Below are 18,898 nucleotides of genomic sequence, written 5' to 3'. Positions count from 1 at the left end.
GTACAGTACCCCGTCCAGACCGCCTGATTCAAGAGGCTGGAATCAGCTGAGTCTGCCTAATAACCAGTTACTGAGAGCAAATGGCTGCTGAGTGGGTGGGTGGTCTGTCTGTTTTGTGTTTCTGTGAGGAGACTTAAAGCTGGACCGAATCATTGAGCTGGAGTCAAACCAAGCCACCAGGGAAGTGAAGTTTTCCTGGACCGTAGAGTGGAGTCGACCGGAGGGCATCAAATGAACCAGAAATGACAAATCACATGATTCTCCTGCTCTTTTCAAAACACGAGTTGACGTATTTATACCTGGCACCGATGTGGGTCGAATGGAAGACGCTTAATTCACCGTTTTCCAGATCTGATCTGTTCATCTACTATCTTTGAGGCTGTTGTCCTGTAAAAAGAGGCTGCAAAATGGATTCTTAAAAAGACTGATGAGCGCGCAGGAAAGTCATTGTTAATCTTGAAATGTGTCATGGGAGAAAATTATCATTATGACAAGAAGGAACAATGATTCCATAGAACCTCACGCGGAGGTGTGGCTGTCAGAAGAACGACAAAATAATGTTTACAAGAAATTTTTAATAAAAGTCAAGTGTTATACCCTTGTAGAGAAGATTGACACATAAGATTGATACACACTACACACACCAGGTCATAGTCGTTCTTATGTACAAACATTATTCAAGAGAATCTCATACAAACACGCACACACACACACACACACACACGCACACACGCACACAGAGAGACAGACAGATCACTACTACTAATTATCTTCCATATACAGTATACCTAATGTATGTTTTTTGGCCATTGGTACAGTACACTTTTGCAGACAAGGAGAGGGACTTAAAATGCATACATGGTGAAACAGGTTGTCCCAGTGTGCAGCAGCGATCCACTGAGCGCAAAGACGGTCTTACAAAAATCCCCTCATTGCACCGCAGCATCGGGATGTTACGTATAGCTCCGTGGAAATGGCTGCAGGAGAAGCAGGAAGACCAGAGCAAATAGAAGGATGTGAGCCGTCACCGGTGAGCAAGTGAAAAGAAAATGGGAGGAGGCAGCGGGGGGGGGAGGAGACCAGCGAGAAAATGAGCAAGAGGGAAAAGAGCTAGAGGTGAAGGAGGTCAGGCGTGAGAGGTTAAAGCGTTCCTTCGTCCAGCAGTTTGTTGATGCCGTTGCAGATCTTCCTCAGAGACAGTCTGTACTCCTCTCCGTCCCCGTACAGCTCGGCCAGGAAGTCGCCGTGGGCAAAATGGTTGAAAACGTGATCGATGCGTGCGTGCGAGCGTGCCGTCAGGTGCTGCTCGACCAGGGTGTGAAGCAGGTCCCTGCACTCCAGCAGCAGCTCGGACAGAATATTCCTGTCAAAGGTGTACTCCACCTCGTAGAACGACACCGCCGTCATGGCCGCCTGGTTCATCTTCTTTTTGAAGCGCTCCACCGTGTCCAGCTCGTCGGGGCTGAACTGGTGGTTGCGGTACAAGATGCCGATCTTCAGGGCGATCTTGATGACATCCTTGATGATCTTGTGGGCCTCCTTCTTGCTCTTGGTGAACTCCCGGCTGGCCTTGTAGAGCTCGTCCAAGATCTCGCTGCTCGTGTCATCCGTCAGCATGTTGGCCACCACCATGGTCGCCATCTTACTCAGGATCTTCTTCTGGGCCTGCAGGGCCAGGGAGCGAGAGTTAAAGCTCTCCTGTCCTGAGGGCAGAGAAACAAGATGGTTTGAGGTTAGTCTGAAATCCTGACCTTCACATTACCTATACGAGAGGAGCAGTCATCAGAGCACATACCTCTGCAAATACATTTCTGATTTTGTCCTTCATAGTCGATATATTATTCCCTGGGAAATTGGTAAAGACGTGAAAGATCTATCTCGCAGAAAATTAAATGAAAGTCAAAAAAATTCCTGGATCTCCACCAAAATTTAATTTGTTCTTCCCTGACTCATAATCCTTCCACCAGGTTTCTTATTGATCCGCCCTGCAGTTTTTTGGGTAATGCTGCCAACTAGCAGACAAACCAATATATGCCTTTGAAATCTCAATTTCTCTGTAGATAAAGGATCAGAGAAGCAAACAAAACAAAACAATGATATAAGGATCTTGTTGAATTAGCAGATTGCAGATTTAAGTATTATTAAATTGCTTTGGCCACTTGGAGGCAGCAGAGCAACCTGAAAAGACTGATTTACTATCCCCTCATGAAGGTGACGTGGTGAGAACATGATGAAAAAACAGCTTATTTACACGTCCAGAAGATTCAAAACAACTTTAACCAAATTTTGACCTATGAATGTGTTTGCATGATAAATATAAATCCTATATTCATTGCACCAACTCCTGAGGGGAATGCTGTTCTTGGCTCTTTAGCCTCTATATGCTCCACCGTGTCAGTCTGTTGTTTGGAGCCGAGCACAAAGCGAACACTGTTTTCTTTTTCTTCTTACCTGGAAACATCTGCCTGCTGAAAGCATATCATTCATATCTGTATAGATTTTGTGAAACCTGGGGCTGAGGACATTGCAAGTTAAAAGTTTGCCTGGAACCAGAACAAAAGTTTTGGAAAACACAGAGAACTTCTCCGTACACGTTATTATTTTAGTCTTTGAGTGCACCGCGCTTGAATATGTGTGTGTTTACATGCAACAGCTGGACAGATAGCCTTTTGAAACATTCTTAACCCATTGTAATAATAATATGAAGTCCTTCCTTCCTTCAGCCTATTTTGTCCTCACATAAACTTGGTGTGCTAAAAACAAAAAGTCTGTATAGATTTCTTAATTATTCTTAAACGGTTTTGTATTGCAACAACCTGGTATCTGTATTTGGTGTCATCTCAGTAAATATGAGGGCACAGCATCGATCCAAACTCCTTTGGGTTTGAACCAATATATAATCTAATCCAAACTTTTATACACAGAGCTGCTACTGACTAAACGTCTATTTGACTAAAAACAATATTATAATTTGAGGGCGTTTATAGTTAGAAGTGTAACTTAATACAGACTGAGCGAGTGCAAGGAGGAGATGAAACGCGGTGCAGCCACATTCTACGGCAGGGCGGCGTCCTTCCTGGAGCTGGCAGTGGTGCGGCGGGCTGACTGTGGGATGAATGACTATCTGCTCGGGATAACATCAAACATCTGTGCACAGATAAGAATCCCCCTGTTGCACACACTTTCTCCACACGTGCGGATTGATCACAGTTTTTGTGCCATGTTCCACCGCGGCCTCCATCTATCACGGAGGAGAACATCAGGCCGTCTGCGTCCTCATGCAGCCCAACATGTGTCTGTGTTGATGGGAGTAGTGGGAGGACAGAGAGGGGTTTTATTTAGGTGCCACCCAGCTACAGATTACACACCACATATCTCCTACTATGACTAAAGGAGAGCGGTGTCACATATTCCTCCTGCTCCTTGGGCACATTGTCATCCTCCTCCACATGGATGTCAGGAGAGAAAAGGATGACAGAGAGAGAGAGGGGTGGATAGATACAGAGAAAGAGAGAGAGAGAGAGGGAGGGAGAGAGAGAGAGAGTATATGGGGGCGCTATTGCCCAGTGGGCTTGGCTCATAAACACAGATGAGTCCAAATCCTAAAAGGAACACCTGCTTTGTTGTCATTATAATTTGATTGAAACAGACAGCTATGCAGAATTCAGACCATTGTCAGATCATCATCTGTGTGTGTGTGTGTGTATGTGTGCGTCCTGAATGTTGCACAACAATTTGGCAAAAGCCCAATCGGTGGCATTTCATGTGAACGTACAGAAGTGACATTTCATGCGTTGTTCTGAAGCTACATGACATTTCGTGCACGTATAATTAGCCCAACATGACATTTAACAACTAATAAGGCAAATGTCTTTGTCCACAGTCATTTCCCAACAACAAAAAATATCAGTTTTATCGGTTATGCTTTTAACGACTTTGCTGGACAACAACATGGGCGTGAGGCGGGAGCTATATTAGACACAAGTGGCGTGAGTGGGTTGATGAGCGAGGAGATGTCAAACCTGCAGAGTCATTAACGGGATTGTTTATCTCTAAAATCAACATTTCAAGTGTGTTTAAATCAACAGCTGCAGTTTAAACAAAGACAGACGTGCAAAGAATGAACGTCCATGTTTAATAAGTTGACTTAAAACTCATTGAACAGGCTTTAGTTTCCCTCAGGCATGTATTTGAATGCATCTGCACACTTGTCCACATCATGTTTAATCTTTGTATTGATAATTCATGTTATTGTTCATTTATTGACTCTCATTGGTATTTATTTTATTTTCTGCATTGTCTAATGTTAATTATATATCAGCTATATTTAGGTGGAGGCTTTTTAAATAAGTCCACTGAGTTGTCTGCCTCCCCCTGCACTGTATATTATAATTTTTTTTTTCTATGTAATTATTTTTCTGTGCTAAATAAACCTCAGTCTAAATATATATATATTGATATTGCTTATTGTACAAGCACGGTGAGGAGGTGTGACACAGAATTGGCTTTAATGTTCTATGCCCATAAAGAAGAGTTTAAAACCACAACCTTCACCCAGGATGGAAAATCATTCTTTAAACGTGAAAAATATTGATTATCGCAGCTTTACATGGACGAACAATAAGATGAATAAATGCATACACATGGAAAAACAAGTACGTTGGTGGATGGTGCAGAATATAACTACTACTCTGTGTACTATGTTGTGTGTAAAGATGCATTTGACATTTATAGAAGCTCATTGTGCAAATCTATCCCATGACATACTGTTACCAGCTCCAACATACAGAAGCCCACAGCGTTTCAGCAACTCGTAGCTCTTCTACGTTCAAACTGCGTGGGAGAGACGAGTCAGTGACTCATCCCTGCAGGCTGCAGTCTGCACACTGCTGAATATACCAATGTTAACTATGAGGCCTGAGGTGATCGATAGATGATGAACATATTAACTTCACAACAGCAACAGGCTCCCTGATGTTTAGCAGCAGCAGCATCGGGATACATGAGAGTGGTTTTCATTAGGCAAATCTGCGCCTCTCATCAACAGGCTCTCTTTGTCACTGTCATTTCCTGTTTCTCTGAAGCAGCTCTTTGTTCCAGCGAGTCTCTGATATTCACAAACCCAACTGGATAGATTTCTGAAACCCTGGCACACGGATGAAGGTGACAGAAAGTGCTCCATAAAGCCGGCCTTGTCAGACCAATGACGGTGCAGGATCCAACTCCACTATATGTGTGAAGAGTCACTTTTAAAAAACGGATTCCTCTAAATTATGCAACATGAGGGATTCTCACAGCAACTGAGAAGAGTAAAGCATGAAAGGAACTGATCAAATCTTTTTTCTTGTTTTTACTGCAGAGCTAAAAACTAGACTAATTATTTTTCTGAAAACCAGCAGGTGGCTATGGACTCACTCGCTTGACCCCCGTCTCAAGACTCCCTGAGCGGTGAAGGAAAAATGAAGAAACAAATAAAGTGTACTATGAGGAGAACTATGTGAAGAATGGGCACGGAGGCTGCCTGAGGTGTGAGTCAGAGCGGTGGGGGAGATTTTAGCACACACAGTAAGCGAGGGTAGATGATTATAAGAAACTGAGAAGTCCAAGCTCACACACACACACACACACACACACACACACACACACACACACACACACACACACACACACACACACACACACACACACACACACACACACACACACACACACACACCATGTCACCCAGGGGCTGAGATGAGTGACATGCATGAGCCAGGGTGTCAGAAAGAGTTTGACAGGAGCCGAAGCTGTCAGGCAGTAAACCCGTCGCTCCTGTTACTTATCCCTCTCCTGCTCTCACAGTTTCTCCCCTGTCTCCTCATTTCTTCTTCTACATCGCTCGTCCGAGAGTGTGAAGTTTTCCCTGAAAAGAAAGTTGGAACTGTGTCCACCGACAACAAACCAGTTCTCCACCAGCCCCATCAAAGAGCGTTACATAAGAGTGTTTGGGAGTTGGTGGTGTTTGCGTTTAACATCAGGATTAGTAAGGTGCTTGCTGCTCTCTGGCCACGGCTGTTGACTAGACAGTCTCTCTTTGTTCCGCCTGATGTTTTTGGAGCGCTGAGTCAACAGTTTTCTGCTGCGCTGCATCAGAACATACATCCAGTGTGGAACATGGAGACCGGCCAAACCCTCCTCTGCTAAAGGTGGTGCGCTGCAAAAAATGTCCATCTGGCCCCGATTCATTTTTCCTTTCAGTCGCAGACTCTTAAATGAAGGGAGTGGCCCAATCGGATGTACGTAAAAAAAAGAGACCAAACATGGAAGAGAGAGAAGAATTGTGTTAGAGAACTAATCCAACTTGAGAGAATAGGTTGATAGTTTGGTAAGTATGCAAAATAAAAAGTTGATACGAGCTGAGTCCGTCCCATTTCAAAAAGCTGCTTCAAATGCGGGGAGCTTCGTGGCCCGGATAGAGCTTCAGATACATCAGTAGGAGGCTACACCCCCCCAGTTGTTTAGCTTAGCTTAGCACAACGACTGGTAATTTGGGAACAAAGCTTTAATCTGTATAAAACTCTTTATGGATAAAGTTATGGACTGAGCCATGTCTTTGCTATGACCAATCACTTACTGGAGTTGGTTGCCAGTCATTTGAAACCATTCTACATCTGGTCAAACCTCTGTGCACAGGAGGAAACTCCATTATCAGCAGAGAAGAGTGTGAAAAGTGACCTCAGCCCATTAGCAGAACTGATAAAGTCCTACAACTCAACACTAAATGAAATGACTTGCTAATCGGGACATTTCCTGCAGTGTTGCTGATTGGCCGGGCTCTGAGGCAGCGTCCTGAGGCTTGTGTTGGTCTCGTTCCAATGTAACCAGAGAAATGAAACATTAACTTTGACGAGGGCCGGCCGGCCTTGAATAATAAACGCTGGAGGCAGTAATCAGCTGGAAACCTCGCAGAACATACATGTCATGACTGAGGCTGCTGTGTGTCTGCGTGTGTGCGACTCTGTAGGTGTCACTCAGGGGCTGGTCTTGTGAGTTTGACTGCTGCCACTTCAGATTTGTTTATTATTTTTAATTACTTTGACATAATCTGAATTGAGATGAACTGAATTTAATGCAAAGTAAATGTACAAGAAAAGATGGCAGCATTTGTTTATACAAGTAAATAGTATAAATAATCAAAGGTTAGAATAATAAGATATAATGTGTTGTCTAATGCAATATATGGTGACGTATAACAAGAAGAAATGCATTTTCAGCTATATTTGTTGAAACCAAACAAAAATACTAATCAGATAAAGCTAAGCTGTATAAAAAGTAAGGAAACAACAGAGCTGAGTTATCATGAGATTAATGATGAACTAAAATAAACCTCGGCGGAAGAGCTGAGAGTCATTAACGTCTGCAGCCATTAAGAACATGATGTTTTTGCTCCGGTTCACCTTTGCAGGGCTTAAGATCCTGACTGATCAGGTATCACACACACACACACACACACACACACACACACACACACGGAAGGAAACACAATACTTTATCAGTGCCCCCCTGTTTGGTGGTTTCCAATGACAACATGCACATGTTTGGTATTGGACAAATCCAGGTCATTCTCTGCACAGGTGCATGGGATGTTTTTTGTGCCAGAGAGACACGAGTACATACATGTGTTCACCACTCATGTGCTTCCATGTGCTCACACAAAAGAGAACATGTTCATGCTCAGTCGTCCAAGTGGGGTTGGACATTAAAAGAAGAATGAACAGGGAAACGAAAACTGCTCAGCACCTTCTTCCTCTAAACATTATTAGTACAAACAGTAAAGTTTGCTGACCCATGACCAAACTCAAAGATGCACAAAGGTTACGAGTGTTTCTAGCGACTGACAAACAGAAAGCTCTACAAAGCTTTTTCTTGTGGCCGTCACCAAAACTCCCTGCTGTACGTTTACTTCCCGTTTGCAACCTATTTCCCCTTCACAGGCACTAAAGTGGTGGATGACTGAATGGCCAGTCCTTGCCTCTCTGAAGATCAGCGGTGACCAAGCCATTCTTTGCACCTTGGAAATGCTAAAACTGCAATTATCTTTCAGTTTTTCTCCTCAGATGTTGTCTTTTGTACGGGGGACAGCTCTGCACACATAATCCCCGTTGTGTATTGTTAGATTCTGCAGTATAGGTACATACATTCATTTTCAGAGTCCTCCAGCTTTGTGCACACGCTGTGGCAGCAAGCCCACTGAAAAGCCTCCAGTCATACATTCAGTCATCCATCAGCACTGCAGTGTACAAACACAGCCATGTATCAATACTTAGAGAATGTCAGAGGGAATGCTCTTTGCACAGGAGAAGAAATGTGACAGGTTTTTGGTCTGTTTGGCCGGGGCCTTTTTTCGTCAGCTTAGGTTTCCAATAAGGAGTCACTGTCGACCCTCTCTGGCTGAATTTACAAGGCTCGAGGAAAACAATGGGGTGGGTCATTCAGGAATAGTAAAGGGGGCTTTAATAGCCTGCAGGGTTTGTGCTAAGCAAGCCTGAGAGGCCAGTGGGCTTGAGAGGGGGGGAGAGGATAGTGAGCTGGTGCCGGAGGTCGACTGGTGAAGCTGGAGGAGAAACATCATTATTTTACAGTATCACACTCCGCAGAGTTTTTAATATAATTTCACAATTGCAGAAATCTCTGTCTGTATGCGGCTCACATATCTCGACAACCGTTATCGGCCTCACACTTGGCGTATGTATTGTTTGGGGCCCAGAGAAGTGCAGTGATTTCTGCAAAAGTTGCGCTGTTGCGATGGTCGTTCTGAGTCGAGCTTCACCAAACTTTGAATAAACAGCTGAACAACTCCTCTTACTCACCACGGCTCATTTAGTCACTTTTACAGTTTCAGACAGAAAGCTGTAACCAGCATCACCACAGGCCGAGCAAGCAGCACATTGCAAGCAGGCATGTTTAGAACGGAAACGTCACTAGTTCAGTAAGTCGAGTACAGACAGTGTCTGAAGATACGTAGGGGAAACGCTGCGGAAGTATCCAGACGGTGGAATAAACTGAGTTCCTCTTGTCATTTCGTGCCTCTCCTCCTCTCGCTCTGGACCTGAAAAGGCTCTGGCTCATCTTCTGCTCGAGAGATGACTGACACAAACACACTGCCCCTAGACACTCACACTGTCTCGGATGTGATGCATTGTGTGTGCGTTTGTATTGGGATGAAAGAAGCTGGGGATGGTGATGACTGGGAAAGACTCAATTTCTACTGAGAGACTGAAAGTGAAACTCAGTACAGTCTAGAGCACTCATGTTCATTATTCATGACATGTAAAATCTGATTCTGAGCCAGTTTCCAAAGGGCACTCTGCAGCCGCGAGAGGTCATTCACCGTCCCATTAACAGCTGCTCAGGATGTAGAGGAGCATTCTGACCTTCGGGGTTAATAAATAACTCTCTTTTAATCTCTAAATGACTTTCATTTGTGTGAAGTTGGGCTGCAGAGTTTAAAGTTCATTTCCTTTGGTAGATGTGTCTTTGGCTGAAACTGGAACGTGCAGGTTATGACTGACTCATGTTTTACTGGAAGAAAGCGCAACAGCAGGAAACGCAGATTTATCCTCCTCAGATCCACAAGGCTTGTAAAAGCCTGCTGATGCGAAAACACAGGACAAGACAAATGGATGTTATGGTTTTTTTTCTTTGTGCCATTAATACTTTGTGCAGGTGTTGACCTTCTCAGCTTGAATCTATTTATTTGGTCCCAAAAGGCTGAAACTATATGAGGTTGGGCACAAAACGCACATGAGAGTAATAAAGATAACAGACATTAATATACTGGACGGAAAGTCTGACGCTATGTCACAAAAACATTCCAAACTCCTCCTCCCCCCAATTAAACAATTATCACACCTCTCCATGACTGCAGTCGCTCTTTGTATTTCAAAGCAGCTATAAACTTTGTTGCTCTCAGGTGCTGCTGGATGACAGTTCAACATTCAAACTCATTTGTTTTTGAACACAGAAAACCTAAGAGATGGTCCCAACTATGACAAAGATAAATCTTTCTCTTACATTTTCTTGATTTAGGAATAAGTCAAAATGCAGATCTAATTGAATTGAATTGGTAAATGTGCCTCTGCACGTATGTCAAACTTCTGTATTGGTCCCACGGGCAGAAAAACAAGGTTTGACTCAGCATTTCTTGCAAATTCAAAGCGAATGTAAATCACACAAACAAACTGATGTCTTTTAAAGTAGCTGTAATGAAGTGGTCTGATGTAGAGCGGTTGAGAGTGTGATTAACCGACTCGTCTACGTGACTCACAGTCCAGGGAGAAGCACTTAGGAGCCTCAGGAGAGACACAAGAATAGATTACCTTTAGCCTTATTCAATGCCCCATCCCTCATCTCTGTCTTTGTCTCTTAGTTGTAACGGCCACGTTCCCGTGGAGCTGAACAAGAGAGCAGAGAGACGTCTGATGGATTCATGTGCTGCCGGTTTGATCGCCTGTCACGATGAACAGGAGGGAGAGAAAGAAGACGTGGAAAGAGTTTGACCCCCACCTCTAGCTCTGCCCTTGGCTCTAATCATGGTCGCTCCTCATCGTGAGGAGCAGGGAGGCGGCCGGTCCGCAGAGGGTGAGAAGTGGCACACAGGACATCCTGTTGGGACGCAGCGCCGGCCGCAGGGCCCTGTGAGATGCCTGCCCTTCGACCTCTCCTCGGGTGTAAAGCTAATGTCTCCGCCAGCTGTGGCTTGGCTGATGTCTGCCATTGTTTAGATAAAGAGCCAGGCCACAGTTAGCTGGTTATCTGCATGGCATGCATGGGAACTGGCTGCAGGCTGTCTTCCCTCTCTGCCTCTGTGCTCTGGGGAGCTTCTCTGGAAAAGTACTCTCACAAATCCCGTTAGGTGGAAGTTGCTTTATAGGGGGAAAAATACTGAATCTATTTTCATATAAATAATGGATATATTTTCTACTGCCTGATAATGTTTAAACTGTAAACTTTTATTATTTATGGCTCCAAGGTAGCCAGAGTCAGGGGTGTCTCTAAAATCATCTTTGCACACAGGAATTGATTCTTTGCACACTTTTGCAAAAACAGTAGTTTGTTGGGAATATGCTGAAGAAGAGCAGCTAAATAAGTAATAATAACTTTATTTCTGTAGCACTTACAAGGTCACAAAGTGCTACACAACATATTGAGGTTGAGACGTTAAAATTCATAGAGAATCCCAAATAAAGACGGGAGCGCTGACTACGATTAATCTCCACTGACCAAAACTGCAAGGAAATGCGGGACAGATGTTTGATTGACGTGTGATCACTTGGAAATGCAGCTGTGCAAAATAAAAAAAAATACAAAGTCTAACCATCTCAAGGAATGATTTGAGTTATAAAACCCTGGCTCTCTCTTTATAGAAAGTTGGTGCAAATGTGTGGGCGGGCGTGTTTGTGTGTGAACTGTAATGACAGACTGTGAGACTGAGGCCTTATAAAAAAATCGGGGGATAAAATATTGGGGCTTTTCCTCACTTTAACTGGCCTGGAAGACAGACAGGCAGACAGGCAGACAGACAGAGGGACAGACAGACAGACAGACACTCACTTCCCCTTAACTTTTTCCAGCTGAAATAAAGAAACTAAGCTATTTACAGAGAGGGGGAGAGAGAGAAGGAGGGAGGAGTTGGACAGAGCTGGCAAGATGCACGTTTTCATTTCACGCCGTTCAGTCCAGATTAATAGAATTGAACTGGAATAAGAAGGAAAATGTGGATACGAAAAATGCTTTGAATTGGGACGGAGGAAAACATTCAATACCTCTGCAGATGTGTCAAAAACAATTAAAAGGAGGGATGGAAAGAAGGATGTCGTGGTGGGGGTGAGAGGAGGTGACAACATGTATCTACAGTATATTTAAATTCTCTTGCTCCTTTACGTCAGACCACATCACATCTCCTCAGCCTCGTTCCCTTCTCACCTGCAGCTGTGTTAAAAAAACTCTGTCTTTTAATTATCCTTGTGAAGCTCGTGTCTCTCTTCGACCGTCTCCTCCTCTCTGTCCATTCCTCAAGAGCTCTACAAGATCTACAGCGCTCAGCCGACCGTGAGTGGGGAGGAAGTAAATGTTTTCCGGCCCTGGGTGAGTTGCTCCTCTCACAGACCTTGGCCAAGTCTCAGCATGCCGTGGCATCGTTTACAATGAGACACACACACACACTCACACTCACACACACACACTCTCACACTCACACTCACACTCATCCCAGCCCTGCCAGCTTTTCCCATAACTCTGGCCTCCTGGTTTGTTTACTAGTTCACCCTCTCTTACTGAGTTTACGTGAACGTGAGGCGCTGGGGAAACTTCGAATCGCTCACAGAGAAGTTCAGTCTGTCAGTGACCTCAGCTGAATCTCCACCCCCCCCCTGCCCTGACTACTATACCCTCTGTACCACTGGCCCCCGCAAGCGTGTATCTGCCAAGAAACACACATGTTAGTAGTGTTCTCTTTGCACAATCTATGTTACATGGATATCCAATGTACTGGAGAATATTATTAGTATGAGTATGAGTGAAATTTGAAAAGTTGGACTATTGAACCCCGTCTACATTTATATGTGACGAATTTGCAGCAAATATGTTTTAAAGGAAACATAACTTTGACTTGATTACATTGTCTATTAATGTAAAATTCCTGCAGCATGTTTGTTTCAGCCACGATAACAGATCTTACAATATCCCCTTAATAATTATACATAGTCATACATTTTTATGTTTTATGAATTAACAGATCTTGGATGAATGGATGTATAGTTGAAGATGAGGGAACGATCATAGATTATTTCATTGAAAAAATTGTGTTTAATGTGACTAGTGATAATTTTATTTAATTACATCACTCTCAAGTTAATGGATTTATTCGCAGTAACTCAACAAGGCAGGAACCACTTCTTTAAATGTGACCCTTTACATTGAACTTATGTAATGAAGTTACATGGACATTTCAATAATTGAAATAAATAAAGTAGTGATTTGTTTTGCCACAACTGTGAGACATACATCCTTGGATCCAGTTGCAGTTTGTCAATTAACATAATCAATAGTTATTCTGCACCACACAAACCCGTGAATATATGGTTGTTGGGCAGATGTGTCTGAGTGAATCTAAACCTTATGGGGACGAAGATTATCCAGGAAAGAGCGACAGTGTTTCTGCTGTAAATTCCGCCTCCATTAAAACGTTGCTCTTGCTCTGACTGTAGTGATAAAGTTGGACGTACTTTGAGCTTTGGCCTCGGAGGCCCTGCCCGTGCATGACACCCTTTGGTGTTCAGCCAGAGTGCTGCTGCTCCCTTGGCTGCCAACCCACCGCTAACTAATGACCAGGAAATAACTGTGGTTCACACACACACTCACATAAATACTCACACACACATTTGTAGTTGTTTCTGACTTTTAGTGACTGCATTCCTTCTTCCAGCTTCACCCTCTCCACCACCAGCCAAAACCTAATCCTTCCCCCAGTTAATTCACATCCCAGTCTGTTGAATTTGAGTTTCTACAAATGTAATTGTATAAATTGTGTAGTGTAAATGTAATTTCTACCTCTACCTCCCAGAAACAGTTTTAAAAGCAGCAACGCATTATTCTGCTGAACTCACTGCTGTGATATAATATGCAGATTTTCTTCCTGTCAGATTCTTACTCTGCTATAATCAACACAGTTATTTGAGTTGTGCCAGAGTTGTGAAAATCTTTCTGTATAATTGCCTCCCACTCATACTGGTTTTTATTTGCCCGTTTTTCACTGCCATCATATGTAAGTGGGAGAGTCTCCTTTTAACTGGAAAAAAATCTGCGTGGTAAAGTCCTGCTAGGGGACGTTGGGTAAGACGAACCCAGACTTCAGTGATTTCCACAAGCGCATCGGACTCTAATGGCGAAAACACTTGCATGAGCCGCAGAGTCCAAATTGAAACCAGAAACCCAGAGCTAAAAAAAGAATCAACTTCCCTTTAAACATTTCCAGCGATTCTTGTGAATTTACATCACAGCTCCACTGTGCAGCTCTCACAGCCCCTGATACCTGCACACGCTCAACAGTCCACTGACGCCAATCCACACAGTTTCCCTCCCACACCAGACGCCACTGGTGACTGTTTGCTTTGCTCCTGCCGGCCCTCCAGTGAAACCACAGCCGTATCCTCCCCCTGACTGTGGCTCTATGAGGCCTTGTCAAAATGCCTCTGCGGTCTAACTCCATGTTTCAGTCATGGCTCAGCCGTGGAGTGGGGTGGGGGGGGGGGAACAATTCTCTGTGCAAATGTCCCACAAACACCATGAAATGCCACAGCTTGATTGGGCCTGCGCATGCATCTGCAGACGAGGGGAAACGCACCCACGCTGAGGGAAGTGGATCTGGAGTTTTAGGGTTTCTCTTTCACTACAGCTGAAAAACCTCTTTTCTCCTGAGTCGTCTTTTCCATTTACAGCTTCGCTCCTTTTTTTTTTCTTTTCTCAGTTCATGTTACAATTTTCCAGAAACAGCTCCTGGTGTCTCATGTGTGTGTGTGTGTGTGTGTGTGTGTGTGTGTGTGTGTGTGTGTGTGTGTGTGTGTGTGTGTGTGTGTGTGTGTGTGTGTGTGTGTGTGTGTGTGTGTGTGTGTGTGTGTGTGTGGCAGACTGGGGTAGTGCAATGAGAGCCCCTCCATCTGTGGGCCAGATTAAAGGAGGAGGAACAAAAAAAACCCTGAAAGATGCATGTGTGTATGAGAAGAGCAAGGGAATGAGCCAGAGGAGTGTGGGCATTTCTTCAGTCTGTGTGCGTTTGTCGGTGTTTGGGAGTGTTGCAGTATATGCAGGCCTGGCACGGCTCTGCCTGTCTCTCATGTGTGAAGCATGTGGCCAGTCTGCCAACATGGCAATCATGAGGCACAGGCTCTCCTCTGATTGCTGGGTGCTCCGTGCCGGCTCGAGTGCAGCAGGGATATTTGAAGTGTTTTTGGAAATGGTGATTAGGAGCAAAATGAACGACAAAAGCCCCGTGGAGTTTGTTTGTGTTTTCATGAAATGAAAAGAGGCTCTATATGTGAGAAGGCAAATGTCTGCGTCAGTTGCTCCGGATATTTTTCGAAAGTTTTTGAAAGTCAAATGTCATGCAAATTTGGGATAGATGATGGACGCAAAACTGGAGGAATACATTTATCTCAGGATGAGAAAGAGTAACCATCATGTAGAAGTAGATGTCAAGTTGTAACCCACAACGAGATTTTCGAAAAAGTGTCATTGTGCTCTCAACAAAAAAATGTTCCTCACCACAGCAGAATTTCCACATCATACCTGTGAATTGAATACTAAGACTTCTTCGACTTCACCTTCATTGTCCCTGAGGGGAAATTTGTTTTGCAGCCAGGCAAAAAAACTAAAACTCACAGGAAACACAGGCAAAAGTAAGAAAAACTGAAACAGAAAACCGAGAGCTCCTAAAACCATCAATAACACCAACACTAAGACGCTCATCAGTCATCAGGACTGAACAGGAAATGTCTGATCAACCTGGTTCATCATTAAGACGCGTCTGACTCAGACAATTTCCTGCTGCGTTCTTCATATGTGAAAGCCGATCCTGAAAAAATGCCCAGACCCGATTTTCCGGAGTTCACGTCTGAAATCGGCTTATGTCACCTGGCTGAATATTAAATTCCCGTTGTGTCATCAAACAGCACATGCAGTTTTTATTTTGTTTATAATAAAAGCACAGCAGCGGCCCTCATGAATGTCACGTGTGTTATTACAACAGGCAGAAACGCTTCTCTTGTCAACAACTCTGCTATCTATGGAGAATGTGCAGTAAACACAAATGGCTGGAAATAGCTCTGCAGATGGCAGATCTGGTTGTGGTGAGATAGTGGGAGGCATCGCCACGGTGAATCAGCCAAAACTGAAGTGTGGGCCGGTTATTCTCTGTCCTCCAACATAATGTCAAACTAATAAAACAACTTAAAAGAACTCCACGAATATGTGGAAACAAAACTTCCTGAAGTTTCAGCGTTTGGTAGAAAGCAAATGTCTCAGTTATGTGCATTTCAGTCATAGTTGAGCAGAGCAGGTGTGTTGAATTTGACCCATAGTCGAGGCCTCGTCCCCGCCACAGGAAGAGGAGAGCTGGATGAATCAGTTTGTGCTGCATGACTGGATTATTATGGGTAAACGTGAGTATTTGTAGAAGGTCTTAATGGTATCTATCTATCTATCTATCTATCTATCTATCTATCTATCTATCTATCTATCTATCTATCTATCTACCCCTCTACCCCTCTACCCCTCTATCTAAACAGCTAAAGGGCAGAGAAGGCGGCGGGACGTTCACACCCTCCTGAAACAGAACACCTCAGTGTTTACCCTGCTGACGTTCTGTGCCAGAAAACATATGAAAAGCTGAGATCCATCGCGCGTCCCTCATGCACACACTCAGGGATGAGGGTCATGTTTGTGTGCGGCGGCCCTTTCAAAATATGCCTGTTTTCAAAATACGTTTGCTCAGGTTTCATTGGGACGTTTGACCTTATAAAATGAGCCCTTCCAGTTTTTTTCCCCCCTGACGGTAGACTGATGATTCGAAGCTGCAGCTCGACCACAAAGCACCGTGCATTTAGCGAATGAGTCAGGCTCTCGCTTTCGCTCTCCACTGGGAGAAATGTCATTCTGCTTTTTATTCTGCTGTCACCCTTCCTTTTCAACATGTGCAACATTGCTTGTAGACCAGAAAGACAAGCGTACCAGAGTTGATTGCTCTTAAACTACAAAGACCTGGCCACTTGTCATGGCTTTAGCAGATCACAGTACATATGTTGAAAAATAGAAAAAGACATTTCCATGATTTACCTCTGGCCCTGTGTCTGGAAACCAGCAAACATCACGCACAGGAAATAGAATCGATAAAGCATCTGCCTGAACAGATCGGCCGTGACGCACCAACCGGGGCTTCATGCTACTGGAGCGCCGGTTGATGTTTTAACCTTGATCTGAAATCAGCAGATGATACGTTAAATCCAACGCCCACCAAGGATTCCTCCAAAACTCTTATATACGCTCCCCTCCCTCGTCAAACATGGACCAAAAGTCAGACAGACAATGGAGCAGATGGACAGACAGATGGTCAGAGTGCAACAGAGCATCATCAACCCTCTACGCCGTCAAACAAACGGGCAAACAGCCATAACATCATCAAGTTTACTGTCCCAGGACGGTCCAGACACGAGCCCAACAGGATGCAGTTATAGAGGAATCCACATTTTTCTAATATAAACTCCTTCAGTGAATCAGTGTAATTATTTACAGGGACGAGTCCAACACGCTGCGCAGTGTAATGAAAACCTCCCGGAGACGCAGTTCACTCGTGACCTTTGAACTCAAACTTGAGTTGTTTCACCTCCCGGACGGAATTATTTCCACAGGATCCCAGCTCAACACATTGTCTGCATGCTTTGAACACCGGGAAACGACAGACACTAAACCTGAACATGTGTTTGTTTTATGTGTCCCTCGTGAAACAAACCCAGTGAACTACAAAATCTAAACGTTTTCACCCTCCCCGGGTGCAGGAAATAATTTGTCATCATTCAGGACGTGCTCTCTCTCTCTCTCTCTCTCTCTCTCTCTCTCTCTCTCTCTCTCTCTCTCTCTCTCTCTGTAGCGGGACGGGTTGATGAACAAACTGGACGCACGTGTTGGAGCTCGTCTGTTCCTGGTGGCGACTGAACCCGCTCTCATCCGCACAACTCAACAAGGCTCTGCCAGTCACCAGCATCAGTGTGAGCCGCAGCAGCAGAGATACTGACACTGGATAAAGTGTGAAAGCTTTAAAGTTGTGTGTCTCTTGGTTTTCATGAGTCTGCATGGTGAGCAAAATGTAAAAGATGATGAAGGTGCAGACCACAACCTGATGAAAATGCTGAAAAGGGCTGAAAATGTGCTGGAAAACAGGAGGAGAGAACTCACTGACCCTCTGGATGACTGACACACTTCATCGTAGAACATATGAGCTTAAAGCCAAGTCACCACAGCTCGTCAGACACAGATCCTGATGTGGTTGTGGTCCTGGGGCTCAGTGGACACTCACCTGGAGACAGGTCTCCGTCACTCTGCTCTCCGGAGTCTGAATCCATCTTCCCCTGCAGGACACTCGGAGGCTGCAGAAGCTCTTCTTCGTGTTCCCTCTCCTCTCCAGGGAGTCTTCAGATTTCTTCACAGCACAGAAATAGAAAATAAAAAAGGCTGTTTCTGCTTCTTCTTCTTCTTCCCCTGGTGAAGCTGAACTTCCCTCTCTCAGCCTGGACCACTGCTGCTGTGAGAGAGGAATGATACTGAGCTTATTTGCTGAGCTGTCTTCCTCTTTTCCCTCTGCTCTCCCTCCTCTCTTCTCCTGACTCCCTCACTTTCTCTCTCGTCTATACTTTCCCCCATTGCCGATGCTCCCTCCCCTCTGCTCTCTCTCTTGGTCCGTCCCCTCTCTGACTCTCCCTCCCTTGTCCCTGCCGCTCTCCTCCTCCTCCTCCTCCTCCTCCTCCTCCTCCTCCTCCTCCTCCTCCTCCTCCTCCTCTCATTCGGTCCTGTCACACTCAGCCTCTTCACGCTCTCTCCCCACTCAAACTCTTTCTCTACCTCTCTCTGTATGCTGTAAGGGCTGTCGCTTCCTCCCTCTCTCTCTCGTCCTCCCTCCCTCCCTCTGTCTCTGGGTAAGAGTGCTGCCTGTGTTTGAGCAGAGAGTCATTCACGGCAACTTGAAATGCATCTCCAGCAGTAAAAATCCCATGAGCACTTGTTTCCTGGCTGTTATAAAATCAGTCACTTATACTAAGTACACAGCGGTGGTCACAGGTTACTGATCTGCACTAATCGTTTAATAGGT

At 44.6% G+C, this 18,898-nt stretch overlaps 1 protein-coding gene across 1 annotated transcript; it reads right to left on the bottom strand.

Moving 5' to 3' along the window:
• Positions 1–558: 558 nt before the first annotated feature.
• tnfaip8l3 (tumor necrosis factor, alpha-induced protein 8-like 3) lies at positions 559–18,508 on the bottom strand. Its single transcript, XM_035179595.2, has 2 exons — positions 18,110–18,508; positions 559–1,703 (listed from the first exon to the last, which is right to left on the bottom strand). Exons 1-2 carry the CDS (start codon positions 18,153–18,155, stop codon positions 1,141–1,143), a joined length of 609 nt encoding a protein of 202 aa, XP_035035486.1. The 5' UTR covers positions 18,156–18,508; the 3' UTR covers positions 559–1,140.
• Positions 18,509–18,898: the final 390 nt, after the last annotated feature.

The sequence above is a fragment of the Hippoglossus stenolepis genome, chromosome 1, assembly GCF_022539355.2.
Source record: "Hippoglossus stenolepis isolate QCI-W04-F060 chromosome 1, HSTE1.2, whole genome shotgun sequence".
Classification (NCBI taxonomy): domain Eukaryota; kingdom Metazoa; phylum Chordata; class Actinopteri; order Pleuronectiformes; family Pleuronectidae; genus Hippoglossus; species Hippoglossus stenolepis.
Note: the sequence above shows the minus strand (reverse complement) of the source record. Positions and strands in the feature narration are given on the sequence as shown.

Excerpts from the sequence above, each read along its gene's own strand:
- tnfaip8l3 (XM_035179595.2), bottom strand. The coding sequence starts at position 18,155 with ATGGATTCAGACTCCGGAGAGCAGAGTGACGGAGACCTGTCTCCAG. Across the intron at positions 1,704-18,109 it reads TGACGGAGACCTGTCTCCAG|GACAGGAGAGCTTTAACTCT; the intron begins GTGAGTGTCCAC and ends CTCTGCCCTCAG.